Source organism: Elephantulus edwardii, unplaced genomic scaffold, assembly GCF_000299155.1.
Source record: "Elephantulus edwardii isolate Elephantulus edwardi_28Jun2011 unplaced genomic scaffold, EleEdw1.0 scaffold00188, whole genome shotgun sequence".
Classification (NCBI taxonomy): domain Eukaryota; kingdom Metazoa; phylum Chordata; class Mammalia; order Macroscelidea; family Macroscelididae; genus Elephantulus; species Elephantulus edwardii.
The window spans coordinates 430424-446181 of NW_006399938.1; the positions used below are offsets into that span (position 1 = coordinate 430424).

The following is a 15758-nucleotide window of genomic DNA, read 5'->3' on the forward strand; positions in this document are numbered from 1 at the left end:
ATGCAACAGTGAATAAACGGAAATCCAAAGTCTCTGTAAATTTTCATTAAAATTAATAATAATAATAATAATAATAAAAGGAAGGGGAAGACATTCAGATGGTGAACAAACACATGAAGAAGTGTTCAAAATCCCTATCTTTAAGAGAGATACAAACCAAAACAACTGTGAGATATCATCTCACTCCAGTAACAATAGCAAAGTTCAACAGAGCAGTAAACAACAAATGCTGGTAAGGTTGTGAAGAAATTGGAACCCTTATTCACTGTTGGTGGGAGTGTAAAATGCTGAAACCACTCTGGAAGGAAGTATGGCCCTTTTTCAAAAAAGTTGGAAATAGAAATACCATTAGACCCAGTAATAGCACTACTGGAAATATACCCTATAAAAACCACAACTGCCACCCAAAGAGATATAGGCACACCCATGTTTATTGCTGCATTGTTCACACTAGCAAAGAGATGGAAGCAACCCAAGGGACCATCAATAAATGAATAAATATAGAAGCTGTGGTGTATTCACACAATGGAATACTACATGACACTGAAAAACAAGGAACTCATAAAATATTATACAAAATGCATGACCTTTAAGGATATTATGCTGAGTGAAATATCTCAGACACAAAGGGACAAATACTACATGACACTACTTTAAAATAGGATTGACATGAGGGTTGGGGGCAACTAAGGAAAGAAGGGATAAATAATAAATACTGCATTTAAATAGATGAGAGAAAGAACTCTCTAAATATCATTAGGAATAATTTGCATGACAACAGTACAGAATAAGAGGTGCATAGCAAAGTGGACCGGGGGGTGGGGAAGAGGGAGGAAAATGCAACAATGAATGAATGGAAATGTAAGTTTTCTGTACACTTTCATGAAAATATCAATTTTTTTAAAAAAGAAAAGAAACCCCAGGGAGGGTAAAAAAAAAAAAAAAGTTAGTGATTCTCAAAGACAGTGATGTGGAAGACTACAGAAACAAATCCAAGGTCCCTGACTTCTCACTCAGGTATCCCTGTGTGCTATTGAAAAGAAAATATCATTTTAAATTTGTATTGCGGGAGAATAATCTGATTCTTTCCAATAAAATGATAGAACGTAAAACTCTGGAGGAGAAAATTATGCATAGGTTGAAAAATATTTTAAAAGCAATTTTAAAAAGAGCTGGTCATTTAACTGGGAAGTTAGGAATATTTTCTTGATAAGAGATGTGACAGAGGGGAGGCTGCACTTAGAGGGACTCCAACCAGCTCCGCGCTTTGTGTGACTCCGGACACTCAGGGAGAATCCGAAAAATTCAAGACCAGTATGCAAACAAGACCCAAGCTCCACTCTCTGAATGGAAGAGGCAAAGTGCAATCATTCAGGTGGGTATTAGCGGCTGCTGGTGTTGAGTTTGACAAAGAAGTTTTAGAAACAAGTTGCAGAACTTGCAGAATGGGAACCACCTGCGGCTCCAACAAGTGACAAGTGCTGATGGTTAAAATAGACGGAATGAAGTTGGTGCAGATCCGAAGCATTCTCCACTCCACAGCAGAGAAATTCCACCTCTTTGGCAGCGATCTCAAGGAGAAAACGCTGATTGACATGTATGTGGAGGGAACACTGGATATTCTGGAAATTATTATAATGCATCCTTTCTTAAAACCAGACGATAAATAAAAGTATGTTGTTAGTATTACCTAGAAGGCTGTACTCAGATACTTTCTTGTGTTTGTAAAGATTTTAAGAGATTATGGATAAATCTTTCTCGTTGGCAACCAGCTGAGCCTTGCGGATGTGATTCTACTTCAGGCCATTTGAGCCCTCGAAGAGATAGTGCCTAATACCCTCGCTTCATTTTCCCACCTCCAGGGGTCCTCTGTGAAAATAAGTAATATCCCTACGATTAAGAAATTTCTTGAATCGAGCAACTAGAAGAAGCTGCCCCTTGAGGATGTGTACGTGAGAACCGTCTACACCCTATTTGCCTCTTTGTGAAACACATGTCTGTGAACGGGAGCGTACCCCTAGACTTTGCTGTGTTCACAGTATCTTAGCACCATCAGGCTGCAGCAATCCCAGCTCTGTCATGGTATTATGTGTGGGGCCTTTCACATCAATGAGATCTCTTCTAGAAAAGGTGGCACTTTTTTATCTTGTAGATATCACGATGGAGTATTTTTCTGAAAACCGTTTTGGGGAGGCTGTTTTTAAATTGAATTGGATCTGGGTACTGAAATTAATGAGAATTGGCAGATCCTCACACTCTCCTGTGAAGTCCTTTTCTCCTCTCCTGGTCCATTTTTAAATGTCTGGTCTTTTCTTAACAACAAAAGAATGTCTAATGAAAGACTCTCTTGCTACCACGAGTCAAGCCGTAGTCACAAATACAAGTGATTTTTGCTGAAATAAAGAATTTAAGGATAATTTTTTTAAAGAAAAAAAAAGAGGTGACAGAGGGATGAGGAGGATTATGCAGTACCCAGAGTGTTCCAGTTTCCTCCCCCATTCCATCCTCAGCAAGCTCATGAGCAAGCTGTGAATTTGGATGGCTTAATGTGTGACTTAATCAGCTTGATTAAAGGCTGAGGTAAGTTGAAGTCTTCAACTCAGTGCAGTTCAGAACTGAAACAAATAAACAAACATAAGGGGCAATTTGAAGACTTTAAGATTTTGATTGGGATGAAGGTTATTGAGAAAGGAAAGAGGGAAATATTTGATTAGAAGACACAAAAAGAGGGCTAGGAAGAAAGGGAGAAACTACGATTTTAAGTGGTTTTTGCAGTTTTGAGAAACACAGAATCATAAGCAGTATTATAAAATAAATATATAAAAGTAAATAAAACTGCTGCTTTGTACAGTTCACAAGAGCTTAACATTTTAAAGTAATAAGTCTATTGCTGCCAGAATTCTGAATTAGAAAATAGTGATCAAAGTCAAGTATTATTTGAAGATAATCGCACTGAAAGAGCACAACACATTTAACACTCATGCCCATTAGCTTCACAGTGATAATACTGAATTATTATGGCAAATGTATTTTCTACATAATGAATAGAAGTATAAACTTTGGAATAGCTACAACAGTAACTACTTAGTCACAGAATTTTTTTATTACATTTTAATAGTTTGGGTAGTCTTATATCCCTGGATGATTGAGAAGACTTGCAAGAGAAGTTACTCTGCACATGTTGTTGTTTGTTGTTGTTATGTGTCATCGAGCCATTTGCAACTCATAGCGACCCTAAGTACAAGAGCCCTAAACACCGTTCTATCCTGTGCCAAACTCGCCACACTCATTCCCACTGCTCCACTCACAGAATCGATCCATCTCATTGAGGGTCTTCCTCTTCTGCACCATCCCTCCACTTTCCCAAACATGATGTCCCTCTCCTTACAGGTAGTCAAATAGTATTGGATACAACTCAAACTGTGCTAGTTTACTGTTGGTAAATGTTGTAAAAGGAGAGAAACACTCAGTGAGTATTTGTATTAATTTGTGCTTATCGTGATCTTTCTTTACAAGCAGTGTGATGCATATGGATCCCACAACATGCAATAAAGCATATTTGGACTGACTTATTGGGATTAAATTGTCTAAGATAACTCTCCATTTGTTATCTCTCCTAAAATGTTTTGTTAAAAGTCATTAGAAGTAGGAAAATATTATTTAAGACAGTGAAAACTCTAATGAAAAATAATTTTCTGAGAAACTCAGGCAAATTAATTTTAAAAGTGCAAAACTTATCATCATCAAATTGTACCCAACTCATACCTGATCCTCTAATAGGTTTTCAGAGGCTTATAAATCGCAAAGAAGATTGCCCTTCTTTGCCCATGGAGTAGCTGGTAAAGTCAAACTATCTACCTTGAGTTGGTAGTTCAACTCCCTATTCACCAGGGCTCTAAATTCATTAAAGTTTGATTTATAAAGTTCTTTTTGAGAGCTACATATATGCATTTTCCTATTTTGGGGTGGGGATACAGTGACTGATTTTCACATATTTTAAAGGGCAGTTGTTTTTGAACTTACGTTACCAAACAAATAAAAATTACCTCTAATTAATTCATCATGCATATGCAATATAAATGCTGCTATAGAATTTTAAGAGTGCTTAAAATTATTTCCTAAGAAAAGCAAATAGTTCCTTCTGGGTTTTTTCTTCATTAATAATTTACTTAGCAAATATTTTCTGCAGAAAAATTATGAAGGTGGTGACCTTGCCATTTTAGAACTATTTCAACTTTTTAAACATTAGATTTATATAGTGAGATATTACTGCAATCATTACTTTTATTACACAAGAATGAGAATTATGTCATGTGTATAAACTGTGTGGAAAACAGTCCAGAAGGCAGATCCTTCTGGTTAGATTTTAGCTATTTCTAGGGCATTGATTGCAGCATTAAACAAGATTCTGGAAAATTTCTATGTTGATTTATCTGAAGGATATTTCACTCTGTATTTTTTCTCTTAAGCAATGTGTTGGGTAGATGGTTTAGCTTAGTATCATACCTACATACATACCTGCAAAGGAAAGGATGGAGAACATTGTTTGATAAAGTTAAATTAGAGCACACTAAGATGAGCAGTTGAAACAGAAGCAGCAAAATCCAAGCTGTGTCCAATACTCCCAGAGATCCATGAGCTTGAGAATGAATATTGTAAGTTACTAACCATTGAAGTATTATATGGAATTGAGTCAAGACTCATAACTGACCCTCCAAAAAGTTTTCTGAGGCTGTAAATTACACTGGAGTTGGTTGCTCGCTTTTTTCCCCACAGAGCAGCCAGTGGATTTGATTTTCCAGCCTTTGTGTTAGCAGTGAAGCTGCTCGCCACTGGGCCGACTGTGATATATTGAACTCAGCTGTGATATGGAGATGACACAACCTTGATCAGAATCTGAAGAGGACTTAAAGCATTTGTTGCAGAAAGTTAAGGACTGCAGTCTTAATATGGACTGCATCTCAACATCAAGAAAACAAAGCTTCTTAACACCAGGACAACTAGCAGTAGCATGATAGATGAAGAAAAGCTTGAGGTTATCAATAATTTCATCTTGCTCAGATTCACAATCAATACTCTTGGCACAGCAATCAAGAAATCAAGGGACAGGTTGCTTTTAAGAAAGTCTGCTTTCAAGAACCTTTTAAGAATGCTGAAGAGCAAAATGTGAATCTAGAGACTAAAGTGTACCTAATCGAAGCCATGGTCTTCTCAATTGCTTATTATGCATCTGACAACTAGATAATGATTAAGGATGAGAGAAAAAAAATCAATGCCTTTGAGTTGTGGTGAGATTGGCTCAAGAGAGATCAAGTTTCATAGTGTCACTACTAGTCATAGTCAATACAACAGCATAAAAGAATAACAACCAGTTAAGTGGTTAGCTGTATCATAGTCACGGCTATGGCTGAAAAACACCCTCATATAAATTGTGCTAGTTTCATTATAAACATAAAGGGGGGGATGGAGGAAATTATGAAAAGCAAAAAGGAATGGCTTAGAAGTAAAAATGAATAGGAAATACACTGGTCAAGACTCAAAAACTAATCAAAGTTTAAGTCTGAGTTGCAGGCCAATCACTATGAGTCACAAACAACTCAATGGCACATTACAACAACAAAACAATTGCATGTCAGAACAAGGATGGACCGAGAAAATTTCCAGGTCATCAAATTCTCATTTTACAGGATAAGATTTTGAATCTCAGATTAGATTACAGGGTCATACTGTGCCAGAAGTCGGCCATTCTTTTTCCTCATACATCATTTCCTCCATAAATATCTACCATTTTTCAAGGTTCAATACATAATAAGGTAGCCCTTTTCAAAACAGCCTCTCTTTTGATATTAGAATATTTTTGTCTCTGAATTTCTGCAGATTTTAGCAGAAATTCCTATGTTTTCTAGTTATGTTTTGAATGTTTGTATGTCTTTTATCATAACTCCTGTCGTCTTCAGACTGCCTGTAAAGGTTCCTTGTAAGTATAATAATAGTCTTTGTTTAAATGAATAGGTAAATGATTGTCACGTCTCTTTCTATTAAACAGATTCCCTTAGTCTGTTTAAATTGAAAAGAAATATTTTTTGCTTTGTTTTATGGATTATATTATCATTCCCCTATCCTGGGCTATATCTCAGCAAAAGACTGCTAGAGCTTGAAGAGAGAGGACGCTACTGATGAATGTGCAGCTAGAGGATAAAACAGAAGAAAAGAAATAAGGGTTGACCTCATCATTTCTTCCTTATTTTCAATGACTTTTATAAATTGTTTTTGTTTTCTTTCTCCCTGTTCCCATGAATCTAGGACCTAAACTATTTAAGGTTTTTCCTCAGAACATTTCATTAACCTATGCTTAAAGATAAAAGAAGAAGGTAAAAAAAAAATTAGAAAGAAATTCTAGAATCTTTGGTAGATCAAAGGTTCCACAACTTTTTCTTTTGAGCTACATAGGTAGTCGGTGATAGATGGCATTCAAACTGAGCCATTTTAATGTTAATTAATGTTGTAAATCAATTTGAAGATGAGGTGGATCTGATTCAGGCCATGATATTTCTGGTCACTTGCTATGCATCTGAGAGCTGGACAATGAATAAAGATGACAGAAGAATTGATGAAGTTGAGCTGTGGTGTCGGATAAGAGCACAGAACATCCCATGAACTGCCAAAAGAAAAAATATTCTTGGAGAGGGTGCAGTTGGAGCACTCTTTGGAAGCAAGAATGATAAGGCTTCGCCTCACATAGTTTGGGTATGTTGCTAAGAGGGCTTATTAGGAAGGGTGGAGGGTCAGGAAAAAAGAAAACTCTCAACCAGGTAGATTGACACGGTGACTGCCACAATGAGCTCTTGTGTGTTGTATGAGGATGGCACAGGATAGGACAGGGTTCAGATCTGGTTGATCTTAAGGTCACAATGGGTTGTACTCAACTCACTGGCATCTAACCAAAACAAATGTTGCAAAAAAGGAGAGAAACAATAAGATAAATTGACAAAAAGGACACAAGAGACTCAAACATACAAATGATCGCAAAGACAGCACAGGACAGGTACACTTCTCTCTGTTATATGGTTAGAATGCACCAAGCAGCTTTTTGGTAAAAAGACCTGACAATTTGCTTCTTTAAAGTATACAGCCAAGTGAGTTTCTCCAGCGTACCTTTTATGTCCCTGTTCAAGTACACCCTCTGGAGCTGCTCTACTGTCACAGCCAGCAACTGAGTCAAAATCAGCTTTGTAGCACCCAAAACCACTATTAATTAGGTTGTGATGAGTCAGAGACAATTCAACAACTAATAACTAAATAACAAAAATAACAACAAGTATCACAATTCAAAGGGAAGAGATTGCTCATCTTTCTCCCTTTAAGCAACATGCCTTTGGGTTGGCAGTGCAACACCCTACCCATTAGGCCACACATGTTATAGGTATTGAGTACCATCCAGTCAGAACCAATGTATATTTCTCTCTCTCTCTCTCTCACACACACACACACACACACACACACACACACACCACTGCAGAGGGTTTTTCACAGGCATTGGGAGGAGAGCAGAATAGCTGGTGGATTCCAACCTCATATCTTTTTGCAGACAGTGCTATTCCATAGAGCTCCCTAGAACTATCACAGAGTTCACAAATTTTAAAGTTAAAAAATGGATTTTTTTCTATTATTATTATGCTAAAAATAGAAATGATGAAGAGTTAACAGTTTGGTGAAAGAGATGTTTTCTCAGATTAGATGAGGCCTTGTAAATTAATCCAAGAATGAAGCACTGAAAATGTCCTCACAGATGACATGTTGCTAACCTATCTTTCCTTCACCTGTGAAGTCAGAGATGTGACAAGATGTAAACAACAAAGTCCACAAACCAAAAAAATATCTGGAGAAACAGTGATGCAATTAATCCAAAATATAACTAGTTATCTGATTCAGTCCCAAGGGGTGGGAAGAATATTGGGTGGGTTTTATGTTTTAATATTTTTATTGGTTTTCATATAATTATTTATTTACATTATGTTTCATTCATATACATTGTGATTTATACATTATTTTGCTTACATTGTGTTTCGTATAATCATTCGTATACATTTTATTTTACTTTTTTTCTTAATTGGTTTGTTTACAAAGTTTATATACATTGTGTTTTACACTATTCTTCATTCATATGGTATTTCATATAATCATTCTCATGCATTATGTTTTGGAGTTTTTAAATTTATTATTAATTTCAATAAAAATTTACAGAGACTTTAGATTTCCATTCATTCATTGTTACACTTTGCTCCCCTGCCACACTACCCTCTTGGAAAAGTAAAAGAAAAATTATTTCATTGTTTTACAATCCCTCACCCCAGGTCCACTCCACCATGTAGCCTTCGCTCTGGACTCCTCTCATGACAAAAATACCTAACCACATATCCCTCTCAAACAGTTTTCTCCCTCATCTGTTTCAATGCAGTATACATTATTGAACACATCTTTCTCAGTCTCCCCCCAACCCTGAGGCCAGTCCTGTTTTACAACAGTGGCACCATGCAGCATTTGTCCTTTTGTGACAGAGATACTTCACTCAGCATAATGTCTTCCAGGGTCACCCATTTTGAATAATATTGCATGAGTTCTTTATTTTTCAATGCAGTATAGTATTCCATCGTGTGAACATACCACAGTTTCTCTATCCATTTGTTTGTTGATGAGCACTTACTTTGTTTTCAACTCCTAGATATTGCGAACAAAGCTGCGATAAACATGGGTGTGCATATATCTGCTTGGATGTCTGTTATGGTCTCTTTAGGGTATATTCCCAGTAGTGGAATTGCTGAGTAAAATGATATTTCTATTTGCAAGTTTTTGAGAAAGCGCCATACCACCTTCCACAGGGTTTGCACCATTTTACACTTCCACCAACAGTGACTAAGGGTTCCAGTTTCTCCATAACCTTGCCAGCATTTGTTGCTTGCTGTTCTGTTAAATTTTGCTATTCTGACTGGGGTGAGATGATATCTCATAGGCATTGTTGTTGTTGTTTTATGTGTCATCGAGTCGCTTGCAACTCATAGCAACCCTATGTACAACAGCCCTAAACTCTGCTCTGTCCTGTGTCAATCGCACTGTCTCAGATACACCCATCCCCATTACCCCAGTCACTGAATCAATCCACCTCATAGGGAGCCTTCCCCTTCTGCGCTGTCCCTCCACCCTACCGAACATGATGTCTCTCTCCAAGGACCTGTCCCTCCTTGCAACATGTCCAAAGTATGTTAGGCAGAACCTTAGAATCTTTGCCTCCAAAGAGCAGCCCAGTTTGACCCTTTCCAGGATGGATCTGTTTGTTTTCCTAGCAGTCCATGGAACCCTCAATACTCTTCTCCAGCACCACAGCTCAAAGGCATCGATGCTCCTTCTATCCTCCTTAGTCATTGTTCAAGCCTCTGATGATTAAGAAGTTATAGCAAAAACCATGGCCTGTATCAGATGCACCTTAGTCTCCAAAGAGACACCAATGCTCTTCAGTACTTTGGAGAAGTCCCTAACAGCAGACTTTCCTATAGCAATACATCTTCTAATTTCCTGGCTACTGGTGCCGAGAGTGTTGACTGTGGAGCCAAGCAAACTGAAGCGGTGAGCAATCTCAATCTCTTCACCATCCATCCTGATGCTGCCAATTGGCCCAGTGGTGAGAATCTTTGTCTTTTTGACATTGAGCCTCAATCCATATTGGAGGCTGCAGTCCTTGACTCTCTGCAGCAAGCACTTCAGGTCCTCCTCAGTTTCAGCAAGCAGGGTTGCATCATCTGTACATCGCAGATTGTTGATAGATCTTCCACCCATCTTGACCCCACATTCCTCCTAATAGAGCCCAGCCTCCCGGATAATCTGTTCTGCAAACACTTTGAAAAGGTATGGAGACAGGACACATCCCTGGCGTACGCCCATCTCAATTTTGAACCATGCAGTGTTTCCTTGCTCTTTTCTGACTGGGGTGAGAGATGATATCTCATAGGCTTTAAGTTTTATAAAATCAATCACCATTGGACCTTGCACATCATTACCTTGTCTTTAGGCATGGATCCTTCTAATTTGCTTCTCTGTCTCCCTCCACCCACCAAACTGTGCAGCCCTGTGAATTCACCCCTACCCATCTTCACCCCTCCACTCCTCCCTTTCTTTCCCTGGAGTTTCAGCACATGTTTTGCCACTTAGCCTTCTATTTTTACAATCGTGGTCTTATGCAGTATTTGTCCTTCTGAGACTGCATTAGTTCACTCAGCATAATGCTCTCCAGTCTCTCCCAAGTTACATAGTATTTTTCAAAATCACTGCTCTTGAGTTCTATGTAGTATTTAATTTTGTGAATGCACCACAGTTTCTCAATCCATTTGGTTGTGGTTGTACATCTGGGATGTTTTCATGTTTTTGTGATGGTGAATAACACTGCTATGAACATTGGTGTACAAATTCCATTTGTGCCTCAGTTCTAATTTCCTTGGGGTATATTCCTAGTAGTGGAATTGCTACGTCATTTGGAATTTCTATGTCCAACTTTTTTAGGAAATGCCAAACTATCTTCCAGAATTGTTGTGCTATCTTATAATCAGTGTATGAGAGTTCCCAACTCTCCTTATCCTTTCCAACATTTATTGCTTGCTGCCCTATTAAACATTGGCACTGCTACTAGGATGAGATGGTATTTCATGGTGGTTTTGATTTGCATCTCTCTTATTGCTAGTGATTTTGAGATGTGTCTGTTAGCCACCTTAATGTCTTCCTCTGTGAAAAGTCTTGCTATGTCTTTTGCCCATTTTGTAATTGGATGTTCAGTCTTTTTCTTCTGGAGGGCAGGAGTATTCAGTAAACTTTTGATACAAGATCTTTGTCCAAAATAGTATTGCCAAATGTTTGTTCCAAGGTAGAAGGCTTTATTTTCACCTTGTTGGAAAGTTTTCGATGAGCACAGAGATTTAATCTTTAGAAGGTTCCATTCATCAATTTTATCCTCTGCAGATTGTGCATTTCTGTCTGCATTTGACAGTCTCTTTGTACTATAGGCTAAGCCTTCTAAACTTGGTCCCAGTTTGCCTCTTATGAACTCTATGGTTTTGAGCTTTACTTCCAGGTCTCTGATACATCTTGAGTTGATTTTTGTGTATGGTGTGAGATGTGAATCCTGTTTCAGCTTTCTGCATGTGTCAGTCTAATTTTGCCAGCACCATTTGTTGAAGAATTTGTCATTTTCCCATTTGATAGGTCTTACTAGAATATCAGTTGACCATAGATACCTAGGTCCATTTCTGGGTTCTCAGTTTTGTTCCATTTGTTCTATGTGCCTGTGATTGTACCAGTACCATGCTGTTTTGGTTACTACCATTGTGTAGTAGGTTTTGAGGTCAGGGAGTGCTATGCCTCTCACTTCACTTTTGTTTTTCAAAAGTGCTTAACTTATTTTGGGTCTCTTTCTGCTTCAAATGAACTTGACAATTTCCCTTTCAATCTCCTTGAAAAAATGAGTATGATATCTGTATTGGGATTGAGTCGAACATAAAGATTGCTTTTGGTAGGATTGTCATTTTCACAATTTTTAGTCTTCATATCCATAAACTGAGTATATTTTCTCATTTATTTATGCCTTTTATTGTGTCTTGCAGAAATGTTGTCTAGTGCTCTTTGAAGAAGTATTTTGTGTCTCTAGTAGGGCTCACTCTCAACTATTTCAGTTTGTGTTTGGCTGTTATAAATGGTATAGCTTTCTTAGTTTCCTTTTCTGCATTTTGTTTGTTAATGTAGAGGAATCCCACTGATTTTTAGATATTGATCTTGTATCCTGCAACCCTACTAAACTGGTCCACTATCTCTAACAGTTTTTTGTTGTTGATGATGAGTTTGGGCTTTTCTGTGTATGCTATCATATCATCTGCATATAGTGACAGTTTAACTGTCTCTTTGCTTATCTGTATGCCTTTTATTTTCTTCTCTTGTCTTATTTCCCTATCCAGTACATACAATACAAGATTGAATAGAAGTTGTGATAGTCGGCATCTTTTTTTTAATTTTTTTTTTTTTACAGTTGGCATCTTTATCTGGTCCCTGCTCAAAAGGAAAATATTTTTAGTCTTTCTCCATTGATAATGATATTTGCTCTTGGGTTTGCATATGTACTATTAACTATGTTGAGGAAATTCCTTTATATCCCAATTTTGCTGACTACCTTAAATAAGAAAGGGTGTTGGATTTTATCAAATGCCTTTTCTGCATCAGTTGTTAAGATCATATGGTTCTTGTTATCTCCTTTGTTAATATGGTAAATTATGTTGATTGTTTTTCTTATATTGAACCATCCTTGCATACCTCTTATGAATCCCACTTGGTTGTGATGAATTATTTTGGTGTGATTGTAGATTCTATTGGCTAGGATTTTTGCATCTATATTCATGAGAAACATTGGTTTATAGTTTTCTTTTTTGGTAATATCATTGCCAGGTTTCAGTATTAGGGTTATGCTTGCTTCATAATATGTCTCTGGGAGTGTTCCTTCTTTTTATATTTTTCAGAATAATTTAAGTAGAATGGATGATAAATCTCTGAATGTTTCGTAGAATTCAGCAGTGAAGGCATCTGGTTCAGGCTTGTAGTTTTTTGAGGGGCTGGGGAGGAAGTTGTTTTATGACCTGCCCAATTTCTTCTTTTGTGATGATTCTGTTCAAGTGTTCTACATCTGACCATTTCAATCTGGGTAGGGCATGAGTTTCAAAGAATTTGTCCATTTCTTCAAAGTTTTCAAATTTATCAGAGTATAACTTTTCATAATATTCTGACATTATAGATTTCATTTCCTCTGGATCTGTTATGATGTCACCTCTGTCATTAATTAAATGAGGTATTAGTGTCTTCTCCTTTTTTTCTAATGTTAAGTTTGCCAGTGGCTTGTCAGTTTTATTGACCTTTTGAAAACCAGCTCCTGATTTTGTTGATCGTTTCAATTATTTTTCTCTTCTCTATATCTTTGATTTTACCTCTTGTTCTTATCATTTCCTTTCCTCTAGAGGCTGTGGGGCTAGATTGTTGTTCTTTTTGTTTTTGATCAAGGTGTTAAGTTAGATCATTAACTGTGCTTCTGTCTTAGTTTTGTATGTGTATGTGCATGTGTGTGCCTGTTGCTATGAACTGCCCCATGAGCAGTGCCTTAGCTGTATCCCAAAAGTTTTGGTATGTTGTGTTTTCATTATCATTTGTTTCAAACAAATGTTTTATTTCATTCTTTATTTCTTTTATAATACAATCATGCTCTCTTGTTGTTGTTGTTATGCACCATCAAGTTGCTTGTGACTCATAGTGACCTTATGTACAAGAACCCTAAGCCCTGCTCTATCTACTGTCCCTCCACCCTCCCAAACATGATATCCTTCTCCAAGGATTGGTCCTTCCTTGCAACATGCCCAAAATATATCATATGAAGCTTTGTGATCCTTGCCTCCAAGGAGCAGCCTGGTTTCACCTTCTCTAGGATAAACCTGTTTGTTCTCCTAGCAGTCCATGATATATTCAACACTCTTCTCCAGCACCACAGCTTAAAGGCATCAATTGTCTTTTTATTATCCCTAGTCATTGTACAGCTCTTTGACACATAGCAAGCATTTGCGAAGATTATGGACTGGATCAGGCACACCTTAGTCTCCAAACTGACATCACTTCTTTTCAGCACCCTGGAAAGGTCCCCTGATAGCTAACTTTTCCAATGCAAGTCATCTCTTGATTTCCTGACTGCTGGTACCATGAGTGTTGATTGTGTAGAGTATTATTTAGCTTCCACATTGGTGGGTTTTTTCGTAGCTTTGTTCTCTTGTGGTTAATTTCTAGCTTTATGGCATTGTGGTCTGAGAAGATGCTTTGTATAGTTTCAATGCTTTTGAATTTTTTGAAGTTTACCTTTTGCTCTAACATGTCATCAATTCTGACAATTGTGCCACGTACACATGAGAAGAAAGTGAATTGAGTTTTAATTGGATAAAGTACTTGGAATACATCCACAAAGTCAAGTTGGCTGAATGTATAGTTTTAGGTCTTCTCTTTCTGTTCAGTTTCTTTGGAATTGACCTATCCTTTGCTGAGAATGGTGTGTTAAAGTCTCCCACTACTATTTTGGTGTTGTCTATCTCTTTCTTCTATTCTGTTAATTGCTGTTATAAATTGTTGTATTTAGCAGGTCTATCATTTGGTGCATAGATGTTGACTAATGTTATGTCCTCTTGATCTACTGTGTCCTTAATCATTGTACATTGCTCTTCCTTATATTTTATGGCAGTTTTCATTTTCAAGTCTATTTTATTAGAGATTAGTATTGCCACTCCTGCTTTTTTTGTAGATGTCATTTGCTTGATATATTTTTTTCCAGCCCTTGATTTTTAGTCTATTTTTCTCTTCACTTCTTAGATGTGTCTCTTGTAGACAGCATATAGATGGGCTTTGGGTCTGTTTTGTTTTGTTCTGTTTTGTTTTGTTTTTTATCCATTCTACTACTGCTTTAGGGGAAGGGATGGGACTGTAGGTCGGGGCCTGGAGGCTCCACTCTGAAAGTTTGTCTGTTTGCTACATCTTGATGACAGTCCTAATGGGCACATAAGGGAAGTTTCTGGGCTCGTGTGTGATGTGTATTGCTTATCTTTCCCCCACAAGAGTGGGTTTCCTTGAGCCTTTGCCTAGGGTGTAAGTCTATTCAAAGGTGTGACTTTAAAACCTCACAGAGCCTTGGGGCCATATTTATTAATTTTTGAACGAATATTCCTTGAGTGACACAGCAATCTTTTGTCAACTGAACAACGTGCTGTTGCTGTGATGCTGCACACTGTTCCATAGCCTTGTCAAATACCATAATGGTTACTCATTATTTACAGTGTTTGGATGAGCTTCCAGATTGATTTATGCTAGGAAGCAGGAGTGGCATCCACTTCCTAAACTAGATGCCTCTGGAAATTCTACAAACTCTCTAAACTCTATAAATGTACAAAAATAATGGTAGTTCTAGAACAGAGTTCTGTACAGAAATGATAGTAGTTATAGAACAGAGTTCAGGTCTTTTGTGCAAAACTTACTCTCAGCATATTCGACTTGACGACACTTAACCACTACTAAATGAAACTAGTGCTGTTACACCTGGAGGAACACTCTTCCACTTTGTACATCACTCTTTGTCAATGTGCAGTATGAAGTAACCTGAGTTTGCTGCAGTGCTGAACCCTGTACCATTGGGGTATCAAATAGCAGAATGGTTTCCCAATGTGGACAGTGTTTGGTTGAGATCCCAGTTGTAAAACAGGTTTGGAAGTAGGAGTTGCATCTACTTCCTAAACCTCTGGAAACTCTATGAACTTGGAGAAATTACAATAGTTATGGAAAGGCATTAGTTCTTTTGCTCATAGAGTCACAATGAGTCACGTTTGATTCAACAGCAATCAACAACAACAACTACTTCTTTACTCTTTATAGGTGCATTTAGTCCATTCATATTAAGTGTGATTATTGACAGTCCCAGTTTTATCATGGCCATTTTGCTGTGTTTCTTTTTGTTGTTGTTGTTGTTTCTTGTTACTATGGTCCATCCACTTTACTTTGGTTACTCTGAGAAAAACTGGATGAAATATGTTTACAGCATTGAAGTCTATGGGAGAGAGAATAGTCTAAAAGTATTATATTTTAGGGCATTATTTTTATCGTAGGAGTATGCAATGAGGGTTGCAGAGTGGATTATATTTGGGGGTAGGGGG

General features: G+C 37.4%; 1 protein-coding gene and 1 pseudogene across 1 annotated transcript in view; both read left to right on the top strand.

Moving 5' to 3' along the window:
- Positions 1-1316: 1316 nt before the first annotated feature.
- On the top strand, positions 1317-1988 carry LOC102855147 (annotated as a pseudogene).
- A 172-nt stretch (positions 1989-2160) lies between these two features.
- LOC102855557 (PHD finger-like domain-containing protein 5A-like) overlaps positions 2161-15758 on the top strand; it is a 27423-nt gene continuing 13825 nt past the window's right edge. Inside the window, exons 1-2 of the mRNA XM_006896666.1 lie at positions 2161-2220; positions 5878-5977. Of these exons, the coding sequence (XP_006896728.1) occupies positions 2161-2220; positions 5878-5977 (160 nt within the window). The remainder of the gene's footprint in view (positions 2221-5877; positions 5978-15758) is intronic.